Below are 20,144 nucleotides of genomic sequence, written 5' to 3'. Positions count from 1 at the left end.
ATTTTTTGTAACAGTAGGGGGAAAAAGCAATGGTTTGGTGATGATGATGGGCAATACCAAAAAATAGCAAGAAAAACAATAAGTAAACGGGGATGGAATGAAAGTTCCAGGCTGTGGAAATGAGTGTTCACAAATGTCCTGTGGTAGGAGGAAGTATGACTAAAACCATTAAGCTAAATCAAAAAATTATCCTGAAAATTGCCATGACACCTTTGTACTTGCAAATATTTTTTTTTTTTTGAGATTTATTTATTTATACAAGCACTGGGTACATCAGAAGTGCGGGAGGGTGAAAGAATTCACCAGAGCCAGAGCGGGGAACAGAACAGGCAGACTGACGAAATACACTGCTGAGGGGAGCAGCAGGCGCAGCAGGAGAGGTCTGCGTACCATGTGGGACCCTTGCCAGTGGCCAGGGATTGAACTGGCGCTGCAGAGGTTGTGGGCAGCTTCACAGCCCAGCGCTCGACCGCTGCGCCACCAGGAGAGGCCCATGTATTTGCAAATATTAATAACTGAATATAACTATGAAAATGGCTTGCCATTCCCTGTTCTAGATAATTCAGTTCAAAAGCCATTTGCTGGGACTGAGGAAGGGAAGAGAAGGATGTGAGCTGGGCAGCCTGGTTGGAGGAGAGAGTAGACAAGGTACAAAGGGCATCCCCAGGGAGTAGCAATGGGATAGTGCTAACAGCTATAGGCTTGAAAAAAGTAAATAAATTGAGGCTCAGGAAGAATCGAGTCCCTTGCAATGAGACAAGAATCGAATTCAAAATGTGAAAAGAACTGAGCTCAATTTTCAGTAGTACATCAGACAGCTTAAGAAATAAGTGTAGGGCCTCCCTGGTGGCACAAGGGGTTTAGCAGCACTATGAAGCTATCTGCAGCCACAGCAGCACGAGTTCAATCCCGGTCAGGGAGCTGACCCACATGGCGCAGGAGACCTCTCCTGTCTCACCTGCTACACCCCCTCAGCAGTGTATTTTTTTTTTTTAAAGATTCATTCATTCATTCATTTATTTATTTATTTATTTATTTATGCAAGCACTGGGTACAGTCAGAAGCGCGGGAGGGTGAGAGAATTCACCAGAGCCAGAGCGGGGAGCAGAGCAGGCAGAAGGAACGAAGTACACTGCTGAGGGGAGCAGCGGGCAGCAGGAGAGGTCTGCGCACCATGTGGGACCCTCCTCCTGTGGCCAGGGAGCAGCCAGGGATCGAACCGGCGCTGCAGAGGCTGCGGGCAGCTTTGCAACCCAGCGCTCAACTGCTGCACCACCGGGGAGGCCCCCTCAGCAGTGTATTTCTATCAGTCTGCCTGTTCTTTTTTTTTTTTTTTTTTTTTTTAGATTTATTTATTGATTGATTGATTGATACATACAAGCACTGGGTACAGTTAGAAGCGCGGGAGGGAGAGAGAATTCACCAGAGCCAGAGCGGGGAGCAGAGCAGGCAGAAGGACTGAAGTACACTGCTGAGGGGAGCAGCGGGCGGCAGGAGAGGTCTGCGCGCCATGTGGGACCCTCCTCCCGAGGCCGGGGAGCAGCCGGGGATTGAACCGGCGCTGCAGAGACTGCCGGCAGCTTCCCAACCCAGCGCTCAACCGCTGCGCCACCGGGGAGGCCCCAGTCTGCCTGTTCTGTTCCCCACTCTGTCTCTAGTGAATCCTCTCACTGCCCCACACCTCTACCCTATACTCCAGCTCTTTTATGCATAAAAAATAAAATAAATCTAAAAAAAAAAAAAAAAAAGGAAAGTAGTAAGTATAGTTGTGTGTGTAGGTGTGTGCACACAAACTTTAGCTAAATCCACTGAGAAGATCTGAGCGTGACAGTCTGGTATCAACGAGCACACCTAACACCTCTACCTTGGTTTCTAATCACCATTCCTCACTAAGAGAAATGTTTCTCCTTGCAGAAATAGCAGATTTCAAAGCTGGGGCAGTGAGAAGTTAACTAATGAAATTTGATGAGGAATGAGAGATATTTACACATCTTAAAAATACTTGTCCACAAAATGTTACAGTTTCACACAGGGAAAAAAGGGACTGTTATCCAAGGAGTCAGACAGAAATTTTACTCAAGTGATCAAAGGGGCATGTGGAAGCCACATACCAGACCCCAGGATGTGATAAGCAGCAGGCATGCCTTGATATTTCTGCCAAAGATGTGTAGCTGGGATCTAATCATGAGAGAACATCGGAGGATCCAAGCTGAGGGACAGTTTACAAAATAACTGGCTAATAATCCTTAAAAGTGTCACAGAAATCATGATACACAGAAATCATGATACACTAGATACCTTTTGCCATCAAGAGCATGATTGGAACAAATGCTAATACCTGAAAGGGAAGTGAGGACTTGGAAGGCTTGGTACAGTGATGTGAATTTCTTGATTTTGAGGGCTGGTGTGTTTTATGCAGAAAGCCTTAAGAAAACACAGACTGAAAGAACTTAGGAGTGACAGGGCATGGGTTGGCCTCTTACTCTCAAATGGTTCAGGAAAAAATGGTTCTCAGTATTAGCTACTTTTGCTAAGTTTAAAATGGTGTGTGTGCACACATAAATAATTTCAAACTAAGGTGTGCCTCTTCCTTTCTTCTCTCACTCTACACTCAGACCACACAAACAGGTATTTGAAAAAGAAAGACGACAATGGTATCATCTAGGAGGTTAACTGAACCAAGCTCTATCAGCTACCAGGCAGCTTACATAGCTTGCTACAAACTGAAATGGATCTGAAAAATGAAAACATAAATTGCCAGCGAAAGCTGAAACAGTCACGGTTTTTGAGGTGGCCGTCTGCCTCCACATAATTATCCCCTTGGGATTGGGGTCCACTGTAAAAGCTAGTATACAAGAGGTTTCTATTGCCCTCAAACCTTCTGGCCAAGGGGTCTGTTTGACCTCAAAAGATAAGTCATTTAGACATCCTAGTGCCATTAACGCCTGGTAACATACTGCCAGGTCCCCTTTTCTGAACAAGACTTACAATACAGGTCAATGCATTAACAGTGTGGGGAAGAACACATCAGAGTGAGCAAACAAAATCTTATCAGATGTAAAAAACTACCAATATCTTAATTCAGAGTTTTTGTAGTTTGTCAGGCTAAGTGTCATGCTAAGAATGTACTAATTTGTTAGACCATCAGAAAACAAATGAAGAGCAAATGAAGAAGTTGTATTTCAGACTTTCCATCCCAGGCAGGTCTGCCTCGAATACTTTCTTTTTTTTTTAAAGATTTTATTTATTTATTTATTTATTTATTTATTTATTTATTTAAGATTTATTTTATTTATTTATGCAAGCAGTGGGTACAGTCAGAAGTGCGGGAGGGCGAGAGAATTCACCAGAGACAAAGCGGGGATCATAGCAGGCAGAAGGACTGAGGTACACTGCTGAGGGGAGCAGTGGGCGGCAGGAGAGGTCTGCGCACCATGTGGGACCCTCCTCTGGTGGCCGGGGAGCAGCCGGGGATCAAACCGGAGCTGCAGAGGCTGCAGGCAGTTTCGCAACCCAGCGCTCAACCGCTGCACCACCGGGGAGGCCCAGCCTTGAATACTTTCAAGGCCTGGGGCAAGAGCACAATTGAAAACTCATAAATCAAGTCTACATATTCAGTTATAAATCATACTAGCAAGTTATTTAATAAAGTATATTCCTGCCTTGAAGTATTCTCCGCCTTGACAAATACACCTTTCTTCAGCACCACCTGGAAGGCCAGGTTCAAATCTTGATGGTTCTGTGAGAGTCCTGGAGAGTTCTGTGCCACAATGAGGTGTACTGGGAAAGCAGGCCCCCACCTTTCCCCTCTCTGGCTGTCCTATTAAGCACAAGGCTTTGCAATTGAGTGAGGCCACCATTCCTTCCTTCGCCACCGCCACATCTACCCCTCCGGCCTAGGCGTGCAGGTGCTGTGGCGAGGTCCACACTCTCGAGGCAGATCAGGAAAGAAGCCCAAGGAGGCTGAGAGGTGTCCAGGCACGGGAATACAGGCATCCCAGGTATCCAAAATGTGGTTTAGAACTGGGCGCAAAGACTAGGCAGCTACATCTCACTGATCCCATGGAGTCCTCACCCTTCGAGGAGACTAACTTGGAAGAAGGTCAAAGTTTTTAGTCCTTTTTCCACCCCAAGTAACGATTGACTGTCTTGCCATTAACTTATAACCCTAAGCAAATGACTTTCTCTCTCTGAAGCCTGTGTGTAGCAGCCAACTTTCAAGGGCAGGAAGCCTCAGTGACCTTGGCTACAATGTGTTCTAGCATCTCCAGTCACAGGGGACAGAGGAGAGCCCCAGACCAACCGGATTATTCTTCCTGGAAATTCCAGATTAGTGGAAAGGAAAACACAGTAACAGTAAAGTCCAAGTCCTATGACTTCTAAGGCTCCCCAACTGCTGTAGTCTTTACCCTTCTCAGATCGCAGCAGTTATTCGATGCTTCCTGTACTAGTCCAGTTTACCTCCAATTAATGTCTTTTTTTCCTTCAAACTGTGAGTGACTTGTCATTCAACAATTAAAAATAAAATTACAATCAAGTCACCTAATCAGATGCAATTAGTAAGAAAGGCAAAAGGTAGTACTTGCCTTACCCACCTCGTTAGCACTGGATTTAGGAAGAAAAAGCACTTGACACAGCTCTCAGGGAAAGAAGGGTCTTTCAGAGGAGACACCCAGCCCAGTGGCTGCCGGGTAGTAGCACCACCTTAATGACTTCAGGAATTCATTCCGCGCTGGGTTCAGCATCCCTCCACCTAGAACGCCTAACCCACTCCCCTCCGCTACTCCTTTCCTGAGAATTTCAACCTGACATTCTAGTTAAGGCTAACGAGCCCTCGCACACATTCACTGATTCCTCCTCACATGGGTATCCGTGACCTGAGGCCAGGACCATGGTGAAGGCATGGCGCTGGAGAGACAAGGCTGCCAATAAAGAAGTTTCATGTGTTGAGAGGGTCCAACCTGCTTTATGTGCCACTAACCCCAACAGTAAATATGAACAACAAGTCTCTCCACACCGGCTACCTGTCACACTGTGGGTGGTGCTGAGCCATGCAGCACAGCAGGGAAGTACATTAAGCTCAGCTTAACCAGAGATGGGTTCAACACTTTACGACCAGGCATCAAAAGGAAAACCAACACAGCCATTTCAGACTGCGCTCTCCAGGGTAGACAGAAAGATTTGGGGAGTGCTTGTGAAAATACATTGAGTGACATGAGCGAAAGACAATACATATATGGAATCGTACTCGCAGGTTACCACATCGAGGTACAGAAAGAATACTGAAAAGAGTGTTTCCGCCATGAGTACTTAGCAGGGGGTTCACATTTTCTCAGCGGGCTCTGTATTTTCCACATTTGGGACTGTGAACATGTTTCATTTTTTAAATCAGCCTTAACATCTGTAACAAGGGATATAGTTCTGTGCCTCCCTGGTGGCACAGGGGTTAAGTCTCAGCACCATGAGGCTATCAACAGCCACTACAGCACAAGTTCGATGCCCAGCCAGGAAACTGACCCACATAGCACAGCAGACCTCTCCTGCCTCGCCTGCTGCTCCCCTCAGCAGTGTATTTCAGTAGATCCACCTGTTCTGCTCCCCTTTCTGTCTCTGGTGACTCCTCTCACCAACCCCCTCTCCCACCTCTGGCCTACATCCAAGCTCTTGTATGCACAAATAAATAAATAAAAATAAATCTTAAAAAAAAAAAAAAAAAAAAAACCCCAAAGGATATAGTTCTGGATGGAAAACTGAATGGAAATCAAAATTGAAAGAAATTTCATAACTACAGATTTCTCGTCCTAATTTCCACACCAATTCATAGGAGGCTATAGTCTTCAAAAGCACTCTAACAATGACAACCACAATCCCGGCCGGTTTTCACACTCAGCAGAGTGGCAAGTGAGCCCCAAGTTACCAAATGTTGCTGCTAACACATACTGCTGCTGGTTTTGGAACGTAAGTTGACAAAACTACTTGGGAGTATTTAGCAGGGTCTGGTAAAGCTGAGGATACACATACCCTAGTTTTCCTCCTGAGCATGTAGCCTAGAGAAATCACACTTTACCCAAGGAGATATTATACCAACACACACACAGAAAACACACTGACCACAGCACAATGTGTTGATAGCAAAAACTTACATACCTGAATGCCATCAATACAAAAATGGATAAATAAACAGTAATGTATTCACACAGAAAGGAGGTCCTGCAGAGATGTTCAAGAGAACTTGCTGTGATGATGGAAACGCTGTGTCCGCGCTTGGCGATACCTGTGCCAATAGCCACATGTGGTATTTGAAATGTGGCTATTGAGACCACATTGAGGCTATTGAGAAGAAGTGAATTTTTATATTTCTATTTAATTTTCATTTTAATGGCCACATGTGGATAATGGCTACCAAAACGGACAGCAAAGCTCTAGAACTATATACAAGCATAGATGGTCTCACAAACAGAATATTGTTCTTAAAGAGCAGGTGGCAGCACACATACAATATGAAATCAATTTTTAAGCAGTTAAAAAGCATACAGAACAATTCCATATATTACTTGGAAATACGGACATATGTAATAAGAAGAAATGTGTGGAAGGAGAACCTCAATTAAGGATAGTGGTGCTTATGCTGGGGATGGGTAGCCTAGGGGTCTCCACCACACCAGTGTTATTTCATGTTTTCAATTCGGTGGCAGGTCCACGGTGGTGACCACTATCATACTGAATACCTGCAACATCACAGAAGCTTTATTTAACTGTTTGGATTTACCAACACATTATAAAACACTAAGCCAAGCAGGGCTGTATCTGCCCCTTCAAGGTACCCTATTTAAATTCACTCAGCTATACCTGAAGCCCAGGGGTGAAGGCACAGAACAGACTGGTTCAATGCTTGGAATGCTTTTGTTTTTCATTTGGATGATGCTGGTTTTAATATTATGTTCCATAATTTGTTCTTAACATAGCAGATATCACAGTAAAAAAATACAGACAGGACAGTGCTGAGATGCAGAGAGGGACTCCCCTTCCCTCATCCCAAGAGCTCAGAACTTGTTCACTGTGAGGCAAGGCACCAACAGCACCCACTCCAAACCCCACCTCTATCTACCTAGAAAACATGCTATTAGCATTCCAAGCTCTCCTCGATTTGCACCCCTCCCCCAAATCAAGTGATCCTGACAATTTGCAGGGTTTTGAACCTTTCTGGCCTGAAGGATATGGTCTAGACTCAATGAGTAATTCGATACCTCAGTTCTAAGTACTCCCCAGCAAGCCCCTCATCCTCTCTGGAACTGTTCTTAGCTCAGCTCAAACGCCTGAACTACAGGGCCTCCCTGGTGGCACAGGCAGTTAAGCGCAGTGCTGTGAAACTGTCTGCAGCCTCTGCAGTGCCAGTTCGACCCCAGCAGGCCAGGGAGATACCTACAGAGCACAGTAGACCTCTCCTGTCCCACCCCCTTCTCCCCTCATATCCTGCAGAGTTGTCACATTATGCTGCAGGAATAGCCACAACTACACCAAATTAGCATTTCTTGAATATGACTGTGCTGGGCACTGTGCTGGGAATACAGAAACAAAGCTGCCCTGCCCTCATGAAGCTTAAACTCTAATGGGAGACACTGACAAGTAACCTCAAAGGCAGTCAGTGTTTTAAGTCAAGGTACCATGTAAAAGAAAAACTAGTCATCAGGAATGTTTCTTCAAGGATAGGAGTGAGAGGATAAAAATGTTAACAACTTGCTTAGAAGGGGGGAAATCAAAATAATGAATCACTACCCAACTGTGGAATTTCACAACTAATTCATGAAAAGTTATTAAGAGAGCCCAAATTAGCCACCTAGTATTTCAGAAGCAGAGGTAAAAGTAAATCTATTTCTAAAAAAAAAGTAAATCGATTTCTTAGCACATCACGAACAAATACTTTGTGTTTCATTTTTCAAGAGCTATTACAGGGAGCAACCCTCACCAGGCACCTATCCTTGTCTGGAACCCTAACATCTATGAAACACGAGCAATAACCACAAGTGAGCACGTTGTTGGCCTTTTATTCTGAAGGTTTTCCCAAAATGATCCCAATTTTCACATATTTCATCCCACCAGCCTCATAACACTTCAAATCATTCTAGAAACTCCAAGAGGATTCACTCTGAAAGCCATGGGGTGAGTCTGTGCTGTTAGCCAGGTGCAAGGTCTCTGCCCTCCTGTTTACTTTCTTTTATGCAACTGCGTGATCTTGAGCAGGTCATTTAACTTCTTAGTTTCAGCATTAGCCGTAAATAGAGACACCAGGACTGGAAGTGCTCCCCTGCACTAAATACGGCGCCTTATACACAGTAGGCATTTTGCAAATTGTAGATGTAGAAAGAACTGGCCGTCTTAAGTGGGGGATGCCACAGCAAGAATCACTCTATCCTTAACATTTGTGCTTACAGTTAACCCTAGTTCCTGTGACCAAATGCTGGTCAGGGCTTGGGCGCTTAATAAACTGTCCTTTACCTGACAACTCTCAACAATCCTTCCTTTGGGAAATTGTTTTGGATACTTCCTCACCACAAAACCACCGCTCCCTCCTGTATCTATTGTGCATTAGTGTCTGTATGAGATTTGTGCCCAAGACTTCATTCTGATGAAATCTGTCTCATGACTTCGCCTGGGCTCCAAAGGAAGCAAACAAACCGCTGCTGAGCCTCTGTCTCTGGGCTAGGCCTCTTCCCACTGCTTTATTTATCACGATGGCACCTGTGCTAGAAAGGCCGGTGTCTTCCTAGACGGTGTGAAAACCACAGCTCTGTTTTTCCTCTTTGTTTTTTAACGTTTCTAATTTAGGAGCACAATGTGTACCTTGAAGCAAAAGTGGCTTTACAACATTTGGTTGAACCTAAGGAAAGGGGGAGGGGAAGGGAACCCTCACCAGAAACCTTCACAGGAAACAGGAAGTGGCTGCTTCCCCACCCCCATCCTGCACGCTGAGCATAGCCCATGAAGTTATTCTGTACAATTTAGGTCAAAGGACAGAATCTGAATCAAGGATTTTTTGAATTGGAAGAAAATTCTGGAATCATGGAGCAGTCTCTGGAGGTGCTTTGTCACAAGGTGGCCAAGCTATGGCCCAACCCAGTTCAGTCTAGTCCCTCCACAGAGCTCTTGATGAGGCCGCACAAAGACAAGGTTTGGAATCCCACAGATTGTCATCAGGAATGCACTGAATGCCTCACAACTTTAAGGGCTGGGGGTTGGAATCCAAGCCTGAATTGTCCAGGGGAAACAGCTGACTAACAATGTCAGCTGGGAAATATTTTGATACCTTCCTATCGGGGCCCATGTAGGAAGAGGCTGCACAAAGAGCTCTGTGCCTGGAGAGCCCTAGGAATGGTACGCAAGTGCCTGCCGGGCTGCCCACATTCTCCTCATAGCTAGATAAAGTGGCTCCCCAAAGAGGTTTCCAGATCCACCCCAGTGAGCACCATCAGAATTGACTCCAAGGGAAACTTCCAGCTGTGAAGGGCTAACAAAGCTAGGGCTCTCTCTATTTGAATGTGAAAGACCCGCCTCAATCAGAGAAGGCCCTTAAGCCATAAAACCCTTCACACCAAGGCCAAGTGTCACACTTGTAAGAGGGTGTGATTTATAAATTGACAGCACCCACAAAGCTGCTTTTGTACTCCTCCTCAGTTAACAATTTATTGCCCCCCCCCACCACCACCACCAAACTCACGGAGCTATTCAGATAAAGCTTGACTGGGCCTCAAAAAGAAAGAAAGGAAGGAAAAAAGAAAAGGACCCAAGTTTTGGCCAAAACACCAATGTTCACTCTGGATAATTATGGTCCTGTGAATAGACACTAAAATTAGGGTTTAATAATTCCTCTGTATCACACTCACAGCATCGAACTGTTCCAATACAAACATAAAAAGAAAATCTCCAAGCAGCCTTGCTGGAAACTTGAAGAGTTCCACTTTTGTGGTTTCTGCAGTCTCTTTTGTGGTTTCTGCACTCTTAGAATCCCCCCTTTAGAGCCATTTTAACTCCAAGCTCTGACCAGCTGTTTTTCTTTCTCAACAATTAAATCTACAAAGCAGAGAGTAAATAGGGCTTGGTCATGTCTCTCCTTTCAGTTCAACAACACTGATTCTGGCCAGCTACGAAATCAGGAGTCTTGTCAATTCCCTTCCACTCCGTTCTACAGAATAACTTGAAACTACTGCACTGAATATAGTCTAAGCCCCAAATAAAAACTATTGGGGGGAAAAAAAATACACACCTGATAAGACTGGTCAACATCAAGGCCTTCTTGGTGGGGAGGAAAAAACTTTTTGAAAAAAAGCAGAACAAAAGCAATTCAAGTTGGACTCTCTCTTGCCCCCTAAAGACCTTCATAAACAGTCTATCAATCAGAAATGAAAATTTTTTTGTACAAAAAGTAATGGCCTTTTGTACAATGCTGATAAACTGTCAGTCTGACTCTGCTCCCTATACAGGAGGTCCAAGGGTGGCCACGAGTTGAGTCCCACAGGCCAATTCTTTTTAACCCTCACAGTGTTGCCAAGAACAGCATTCAAACCAAGGCAAGCAGGAAAACCAAGGGAGTTAAAGATTTGGGACCGAGTATATAAAAAAAGCCTACATATCAGATTATCTTGAAAAGCCTACATATCACATCTGGCATCTGGGTCCACATGCCTTCCTGGCAACAGCTGGCTGGCACTAAGCAGCAGCTGCCCCTCCACCCCCCTTTAATGGGACAAGGCTGGCCCAGTCTGCTGAGGTCCCTCCTTTCAAAAGGAACTATCTTCTATCCTTTGCCCTTGGGATTGCCTGTAAACTCACAGGTCTCACGTGTATTACTTCTGTGTGCACTCAAGCACGCATGCCTGCACGCACACTGCATACATACCTTTTTGACCATGGTTGTCTCAGGTGAATCAAGTTTTGCTCTCTTGGTATCAGGCCCATCTTCTACTCCTTGGCTAACTTTGGCAACTTTGGTTTTCTCCCTAGAAGATAACAATGGAAGGAAATCGAGTTCTACCCTAACACAAAGACCATCACCAGCTCACCGTACAAGGTGATGATTAAGAGCAAAAGCTTTGCAGTCAGACAGATCTGGATTCAAATCCCACCTCCATCACTGATCACCTGATGAGGCAGTTACCCACAATGTAGGAATAACACTGACAGTACTATTACAAAATAAATAACATATATGGCTTAGCACAGGTTCCTCCCTAGTGGCCCGGGGGTTAAGTCTCAGTGCTGCTGTTTTAGGGCAGCCCTGATACTGAATGGGGTGCCTGGCTGTGGGTCCTCACCCGCGCGCTTAAAAGGGACTTATTAATACTCCACTACAGGCACACACAAAAGGTTAATAAAAGGTTTATTTACAAGGGAAAAGGAAATAAGGAAAATGGACAACTCAGGGAGAAAATAGGGAAATAAAGTCTTTAATGCGTCCTACCCAATCCGCCGACCTGGAAACCCAAAGGCACTCTCAGAGCTGGCTGGATGCTGCGAGCTGGCGGAGAGCCAAAATGGGGGAACCCCTCCAAAGCCCACGTTTCTGGCTTTATACCAACCTGGCTGCTTAACTCCACCCTCAGGTCCCAGCCACCTTTCCTCTGGTGGCGATGGGATTTGGAGTTCCCAGTGTCTTTGGCTTCGGCCTGGGGTGGGGGTGGAGTCCACAAAGCCTGTATGGAATTAGCTTTAGGACATCCTTTCCCCCTAACACTACCACCAAACAGGCCCACCACGATGGCCTGAGTTGGATCCCAGGCCAGGGAACTGACCCACATGGTGCAGCAGACCTCTCCTGTCTCCCCCACCACTCCCCTCAGCAGTGTGGTTCAGTAGATCCGCTTGCTCTGCTCCCCACTGTCTCTGGGGAATCCTCTCACCACCCCTGCACCTCTGAACTGCACTCCAGTTCTTCTACACAAAAATAAAATCTTTTAAAATAAATAAATGACTTAGCACACTAACAAGCATAAAGTAAGCGCTCCACAAACCTTGTTTTTTTCACTGGAATCAGGAAATAGTCAAATTCAATTCCACTGCCACGGGGAGTTCACATTAAAATAATATGCCCACGGCCTCCCTGGTGGCGCAAGGGATTAAGCAACGTACTATGAAGCCCGCTACAGCACAAGTTCGATCCCCAGCTGGCCAGGGAGAAACCCAAATGGTGAAGCAGACCTCTCCTGTCTCACTCGCTGCTCCCCTCAGCTATGTGTCTCAGTCGATCTGCCTGTTCTGCTCCCCACTCTGTCTCTGGTGGATCCTCTCATCCCCCACATCTCTGGCCTGTAACCCAGCTCTTGTGTTGATAAATAAATTTTTTTTAAATAATAAAAAAAAATAAAATAATCTGCCCATAAAACACTTGTGTTGGGCATCCCTGGTGTCCTAAGGATTAAGTCTCAGTGCTATTACTGCTGGGGCCTGAGTTGGATCCCTGGCCAGGGAGCTAACCCACATCTGGCACAGCAGACCTCTCCTGTCTTGCCCACTGCTCCCCTCAGCAGTGTATTTCAGTAGATCCACCTGTTCTGCTCCCCACTCTATCTCTATTGAATCCTCTCAAACCCTACCACCATCACACACCCCAGTTCTTCTAAGCAAAAACAAACAAAAAAAAAAAACCCAACACACTAGTATTACTAGAGATCTTGAACATGTTTGTCCTGCCCCCATCTTGACTTTATAGGCAAAACTCTTGCAGACCAGGGAAATATCAGTTACTTGCCTGAGAAGCTAAACAAAACAAGCAGTTCTTGACTCTTAGTAGGAAGAGTCACCTACCACAAAGGTTCTCGATTTTTCATTAGCAATAAGGGTGGTCAGAAAATACAGCCAAAAATACCAACCCATATAGGTTTACAATACTGGGATAATCTGACATCTATCATCTAGAAGCTACAAGTTCAAACCACTGCAGGTCCCATCATGTGAGAATCACCAAGGTCTGCAACCCCAGTGTTCAAAATGAGAAGACACGGTCTGTTTGTTCCATCAGAGCAGTCTCCGGACCTTGGAACCTTTCCAGGGTAGACTCTGGCTCACTGTGCTCCAGAGCTAACTGCTAAACTTTTGTACTCATTTTACTATCTATTGACCTGAAACATGCAAGCCCAAACGGGTAACACATTTTTAAAACCCAAGCAAGATATCCCCCTAAACAGAGAGTGAGGCTTCACCTGAAGTCCAAACTGATCAAATACCCTCCAATTCTAAACACATGATAGACAGTAATCTATTAATGAACTGGCTTCTGAATGTTCTAAGTATTGCAATAAAATGCCTCCTTTAAATGGTTCATTTCTGGGCCTCCCAGGTGGTGCAGGGGTAAAGTCTCAGTGCTATCAAGCTATCACCAGCCACTGCAGTATGAGTTCGATCCGCGGGCAGGGAGGTGACCCACATGGCGCAGCAGACCTCTCCTGTCTCCCCACTGCTCCCCTCTTCAGTGTATTTCAGTCAATTCATCTGTTCTGCTCCCAAATCTGTCTCTGGTGAATCCTCCCCACACCTCTGGCCTGAACCCCTGTTCTTGCATGCGTAAATAAAAATAAATCTTTTTAAAAAAAAGATTCATTTCCTACCAGTGAAAAAAATGTATTTTGAAATGTTCTCTTCTCCAGCCTCTCCCAACACTTACTCTACAAATTCATGCTCTCCAAGATTGGCAAATGTGTATCCATGGTAGCCAAAAACATCTCCTGTAAAGAACTTGATGCTGTTTTTGTGACAGATCTGGTCAACTTTAATTATGACATCTCTGGAACAGCAAGTCAGACATACCTGCAGAAAGAAATTGGCTGGGTGTGAGTTTTGCAAACTGTGAATCACTGCCCTGATGTCTAAATAAATCTTAATGAAAAGTCACTCTGGGCATGTCTAAAGCCAGTTTCAAACTGGTACAACAGGTTCTTTGGATCCTATGGTTGGAAGACAAAGGAAAACTTAGAGGTCTCAGTGTGCAGAAGATGTAAATCATGAGACCGCCACATCCCGCAAACAAAACGAACTATATTTAGCTGGAAAGTAAAAGTCATTCACTGAATTTGTTTTTCCTAACGCATGAACATACAAAAAAAACACATTTCATACTTTTCATGAAAAGGAAAAAACAGCTATAACTTAGTAGAAGTTATTTCTAAATTATTAAACCTATTAAATTCTGAATAAGCCATGGTGAGAAGCAAACTTTTTTAAATTTATCCAAACGTCACATCTTTTTAAGGGGGTATTTCCCCCTTCTTTTGATTGATACGTTAAGATAAAGATGATAAACAAGTCCTGTTGAGATTATTTTCCCACAGTTTTCAATGTGAAACTTTATCTGAGTTTAAGGACAAAAGAAAAGGTTACAGACCAGTGACCTTCCATTGAGACTGAGACAATGAACCCGTGATTCACTCAGTGGAATTATCGATGTTTCTCTGGGGCCTCTAGGTTGTCTCCCAGTAAGTAGAGAGGTATTGGAAATGGTTACGTTTTGCTCACAAAACACCATCTTTTTGAGAAAGGGTTTGTGATCGGGGCCAAGAAGACAACTTCTAAACAGAATATGTTTTCTTCTGAACATAGAGTTGGAAAAGAAATCACAAAAGGATTTTTTCATTTGATAGAACCTCTTTGCTCATCTGGCATCCTGAACGTTGAACTAACACTAGCAGAGTATGTATGCCCCTGCTGTCATTCAAATGATGGAGCCACCCAAGGAAACATCAAATCTAAAGGGCAAGAAAGTCACAGTTGAACACACCACCAACTCACCAGTGGAGCCCTGTAGAGTCAAAAGTGAGAGTAAAACCTACAAGCACCAGTCAAACACGAGCCATCATTGTGGCCTGTGCACATGCATTATATAAGCCCCAATTCCCACTTCTCTCAGCCTTCTAATTGCTAGACGTTCAAGGGACACCTAAAATAAACCAAATGTAGTTACTATGGATAAAGAAATGAAGACTTATATCCAAATCGAAAATGTTCCAATACCTGGAATTACAAAACAGACTTAAGGGAAAGAAAAAAAAAAAAAAAGACAAAATGCACAGACGATTCATCATTACCAACCCATTTTGAACAGATGCACATATGAAATATAACAGTGTGAAAAACAAACTACCCAGCCCAAATTCTAACCTCTCATGTAATGGGCCTTTCATTTAAAAAACAAGTATATCATCTGTGATTGTTTCACAGTTATCCAACATTTGTTAAGCTTTTCCAGGGTACAGGGAACCATGTCTGAAAGGTCACAGACATTGAAATAGAATTTAACTTATCCTTTCACCTCTGCATAGATTTGGCAGTGAAACCAAATGAGGTTGGATATGCCTCATTTGGCTTATGACTACAGTGATTCTGTCTAGTTATCCATGGCAACATGGTCAAAGTGGCTGTGTGAAAGAGACAGAGACAGACTAAGATCAGGTGTGCTCTTTTTTAAGACAAAACACAAGCTGTAGTTTGATATTTGTAACCAAAAAAAAGTCTCTGCTACAGAAATTAATCACCAACTTGTTAAGTTTGGGGAGAAAACATTTGCAATAAAAATGCATCAAGGCTATGTGCAAAGGTTCTGGAAGGAAGGCAAAGACATCAATGATGAAACCTGCTTGGGGAACATATGCCCAAAGGAAACCAGCAGACAGGCAGCAAGTCACAAACAGATACAGCGGATCCAACAGACTGGATCTACAGACCAACACAACATACGACGGCAATATATATTTCAATCTACTAAGGCAATATTCTAAGCCTACAGAACAGAACCGTTTATAAACTTGTGTGGAATAAAGTTTAGAATATGAGCTTTCAAATGCACCTAATATACACAAAACTAATGCTTTGGTTTACTTAATTCCCACAGTAGATTTTACACTCTTTGTGAAACTTACTGCGTCAAACTGAGTGAAAAACGATTCAGGTTTCTTTTCTATATTTTCAGTGTCCACCTTCACATCCACCATGGGGTTGAGATTCTGGGCTCTCTCCAAAGAGGCTTCAGCTCTGTTTCTGCCAACAGATCCAGTACGGATGAGGAACTGAGCTCCGGGATCTTCTGGAGATACCTACGGATAATTTTTTTTCTTCAATACTTGAATTTTGGGGAAAACAATTGTTAACAACGACAAGCTTTTCCATTTCAAAAGGTTACTAAGTTACCTGTAACCTAATTTATTGCTGCAGGAATCTGCCTAATGCAGACTGCCTATACGCTTCCTTTCTGAGGCTTTACAATAGAGATAAACTATTTCATGTTCCTGGGCATTGATGGTGAAAGAGCACCCCCTTGTGTTTATAAAGAAAATGCATTCTAAAGAGAAAAGTTCATGTTTTCTTCTTTCACTTAAATTTGTAAAGGCTGACAAGGTGACTGGTAACCATCAGTGATATCCACTATGTGTCCAACACATCTACTATGTGTCTTAAGCATTCAGAGGAAAACACACATAATTTAAAAGAATGTAGCCCTCTGGCCTTCCAGTGATTTAAAATCAGACCAATGCAAAAAATTAAACACAGGGTCTCCCTGGTGGCCTAGGGGTTAAGTCTCAGTGCTGTCACCACTACTGCCTGAGTTTGATTCGTGGCCAGGGAGCTACCCACATATGGCTCAGCAGGCCTCTCCTCTGAGATGAATGGGGCATGATGTTAACAACAGATTGTCAGCAGCGCAGAACCCCAAAAATAAGAATCACGGGCCTCCCCAGTGGCGCAGCGGTTGAGCGCTGGGTTGCGAAGCTGCCCGCAGCCTCTGCAGCGCCCGATTCGATCCCCGGCTGCTCCCCGGCCACTGGAGGAGGGTCCCACATGACGCGCAGACCTCTCCTGCCGCCCGCTGCTCCCCTCAGCATGTACTTCGGTCCTTCTGCCTGCTCTGCTCCCCACTTCGGCTCTGGTGAATTCTCTCATCCTCCCGCGCTTCTGACTGCAGTGCTTGTATAAATAAATAAATAAATCTTTAAAAAAAAAGTAAGAATCACTTGACCAACCAGTAGGATTACAGATCCCACACAGATGAAGTATCTCTTCACACACTAAAACTGTCAAATTGAACCACTCATCTCTACCTATGACCTCACCACCTTCACTAAGACTGTTCAACAGGATGGGCCTCCCTGGTGGCACAAGAGGTTAAGATGCAACCTATGAAGCAATCCGCAGCCACTGCAGCACGAGTTCGATTCCCGGCCAAGGAGCAACCCACATGGCACAGCAGACCTTTCCTGACTCCCCCGCTGCTCCCCTCAACAGTGTACTTTGGTCAATCTGCCTGTTCTGTTCCCCACTCTGTCTCTGGTGGATCCTCCTCCCACCCCCCGCGCCTCTGGCCTATACCCAGTTCTTGTATGCATAGATGGGTAAATCTTAAAAAAAAAAATAAAATAAAACTGTTCAACAGAAGGAATCTCCCCACTCTCCTGCCCACTACCGACAACACACATATCCTTAGTAACCTGTCGCCAAGAAAATGAACGGGTCCTGCTCCCATTCAAGGCCAACCTCGACCTGTCCTGTCCCGCTTCTTCAGGGATCCTATTACGTAGCAAAAGGCTGTATATCAGAGGCTGTATATACAGCTGTATATACAGCAAAAGGCTGTATATCAGAGTGGTTAAGGACAATTCAGACTAGATTCAGGCTAGATTCAAATCTTTGACTCCAATCCTGGCTCAATCACTTACCGCGTGACCTTGAGCGAGGTCGGGGGTCACATGTAGAATGAGGATGTTAAAACAATGTACTTTCGCTTCACTCTTCTCAGTGTTGACTATTACTATCTGCTCCCCTGCCTCTTAGTTCCTGCCTCTCCTCCTCCCTCGCTGGACATTCCACTCTCTATATGAGCCCCACGAGGTACAGCTGTCCCCAAGATTCCAGCTCAGAATCACTCCTTTTTACCAGTTTGTGTACCAATATGTACAGCTCCTATTAACACACACACACACCCCCCACACACAAGCACTTTTAGTTTCGACCAAAATCTGCTGTTTTTCTAATTACTCAGACTGGCACGGATGGGCTGCTTTCTGACCCATCTGTGTCTTATATCAACCTGCCTATAGACATTTCCTCTGGGTCCCCACAGGTCTCCAACTTTTGCTGTCCACTGCTGAGGCCATCCACCACCCATTCCATCACCTATCCCAAAAACCTGGTCTTCAAATCTTTGCTATTTCCTCCATAGCAGGTGACTGCCAGAAGTCAGACAACCTGGGCCTGTCTGTACCATGTAACTATGGAGACATCGGGAGACTCAGCACTTTACTTTTCCCATCTTCTTATCTGTAAAACAGGGAGGACAATCCCTACACCTTTTGTTGTGAGGACAAAAGGAGTCACTACGACTACAGTTCTTAGAACCTTGCTCTGCACCCAGCAGTAAGCATCAGCTACTGTCCTTATTCCCTCACTTTCCTTATGCCCACATAACAACTGTACCCACCTAAGTTTTTCTCACCTCAGTACATGTCTAGCTCTATCACCAAAGACCATGACTTCCGTGAAGTCACCAAAGCAGCCATCCACGTGGTCTTCTACCATGTATCTGGCACCAACCATAGTTTACACAATAACTAGTGACCTACATAAAGACAAAGCTAACCAGGCCACCACTTGACTCTGGTCAATGAATGTTCACCACCCGTAGGATTAAGTAAAAACTTATGGCAGAGGGCCTCCCCGGTGGCGCAGCGGTTGAGCGCTGGGTTGCGCGGCTGCACACGGCCTCAGCAGCACCGGTTCGATCCCCAGCCGCCGGGCGAGGGTCCCACATGGTGCGCAGACCTCTCCTGCCGCCCGCTGCTCCCCTCAGCAGTGTACTTCGTCACTCTGCCTGTTCTGCTCTCCGCTCTGGCTCTAGTGAGTTCTCTCACCCTCCCGTGCTTCTGACTGTACCCAGTGCTTGTATAAATAAATTAATTAATTTAAAAAAAAAAAAAAAAAAAAGGGCCTCCCCGGTGGCGCAGCGGTTGAGCGCTGGGTAGCGAAGCTGCCCGCAGCCTCTGCGGCGCCGGTTCGATCCCCGGCTGCTCCCCGACCACTGGAGGAGGGTCCCACATGGCGCGCAGACCTCTCCTGCCGCCCGCTGCTCCCCTCAGCAGTGTACTTCGGTCCTTCTGCCTGCTCTGCTCCCCGCTCTGGCTCTGGTGAATTCTCTCACCCTCCCGCGCTTCTGACTGTACCCAGTGCATGTATAAACAAAACAAACAAACAAACAAACAAATAAATAAAACATGCCTCTATAAAAAAAAAAAAAAAAAACTTATGGCAGAGCTTACCAGCAAGCCCTTCATGACTTGGCTCTTACCCACAAGCCGCCCCACCCCAATGCTCTGGATTTCAACCTCTAAAAACACCAAACTGCTTCTTAATTACTATATCTGCCATGCTATTTGTATTAATGCCCCCTGCCTAAAACAGCCCCTCAACTTGATAAACCTCTTCTTGTTCTTTTTTTTTAAAATATTTATTTATACATACAAGAGCTGGGGTGTAGGCCAGAGGTGGGGGGGTGGGGAGGTGGGGGGGTGGGGGGGCGGATTCACCAGAACAGGGGAATGGGAGCAGAACAGGCAGACTGACTGAAATACACTGCTGAGGGGAGCATCAGGGAAGATAGGAGAGGTGTGCTGTGCCTGTGGGTCAGCTCCCTGGCTGGGGATTGAACTCATGCTGCAGTGGCTACGGATAGCTTCATAGTGCTGAGACTTAACCCCTCGCACCACCAGTAAGGCCCAATCTCTCCTTGTTCTTTAAGACTCAGCTCAGGTCAGAACTCCAGGATGCCTTTCCTGTCTCCCTGCCAAAATCTGAATCGGGGGGCTGTACTAGTTTCTGAAAAACACTTGAGGACGGGAACCAAATCTTGTATAACTTTGCATCACCAATACCTAGCATACTGCAGGGTAGCCGGCAGATGTGCTCTCAGACACTTGTTGATGTAGACAAAATGAAAAACTCTAAAGGTGGGGCAAGCTATCAACATCCTCATTTTACAGATGAACAAACAGTCTCTAAGAGGTAAAGTCCTTTGCCCAGTTTGAGGAGACGCAATTTAAGCACAAGCCTGCATGATTCCAAAGCCTCTGCAATAAGGAAGCGCTGTCTCCCTGGAATGTTTCCAGTCAGGGGGG

General features: G+C 45.1%; 1 protein-coding gene across 1 annotated transcript in view; it reads right to left on the bottom strand.

The window, feature by feature from the left end:
* SAE1 (SUMO1 activating enzyme subunit 1) overlaps window positions 1-20,144 on the bottom strand; it is a 72,045-nt gene that overhangs the window by 33,556 nt on the left and 18,345 nt on the right. Inside the window, exons 3-5 of the mRNA XM_037516851.2 lie at window positions 15,903-16,076; window positions 13,655-13,797; window positions 10,895-10,994 (exon numbers count right to left, since the gene is read on the bottom strand). Coding sequence (XP_037372748.1) covers window positions 10,895-10,994; window positions 13,655-13,797; window positions 15,903-16,076 — 417 coding nt within the window. The remainder of the gene's footprint in view (window positions 1-10,894; window positions 10,995-13,654; window positions 13,798-15,902; window positions 16,077-20,144) is intronic.

This window comes from Talpa occidentalis, unplaced genomic scaffold (assembly GCF_014898055.3).
Source record: "Talpa occidentalis isolate TD23 unplaced genomic scaffold, MPIMG_talOcc4v2.1 talOcc4.17, whole genome shotgun sequence".
NCBI classification, from domain to species: domain Eukaryota; kingdom Metazoa; phylum Chordata; class Mammalia; order Eulipotyphla; family Talpidae; genus Talpa; species Talpa occidentalis.
This window is presented reverse-complemented; position numbering and strand designations above follow the sequence as displayed.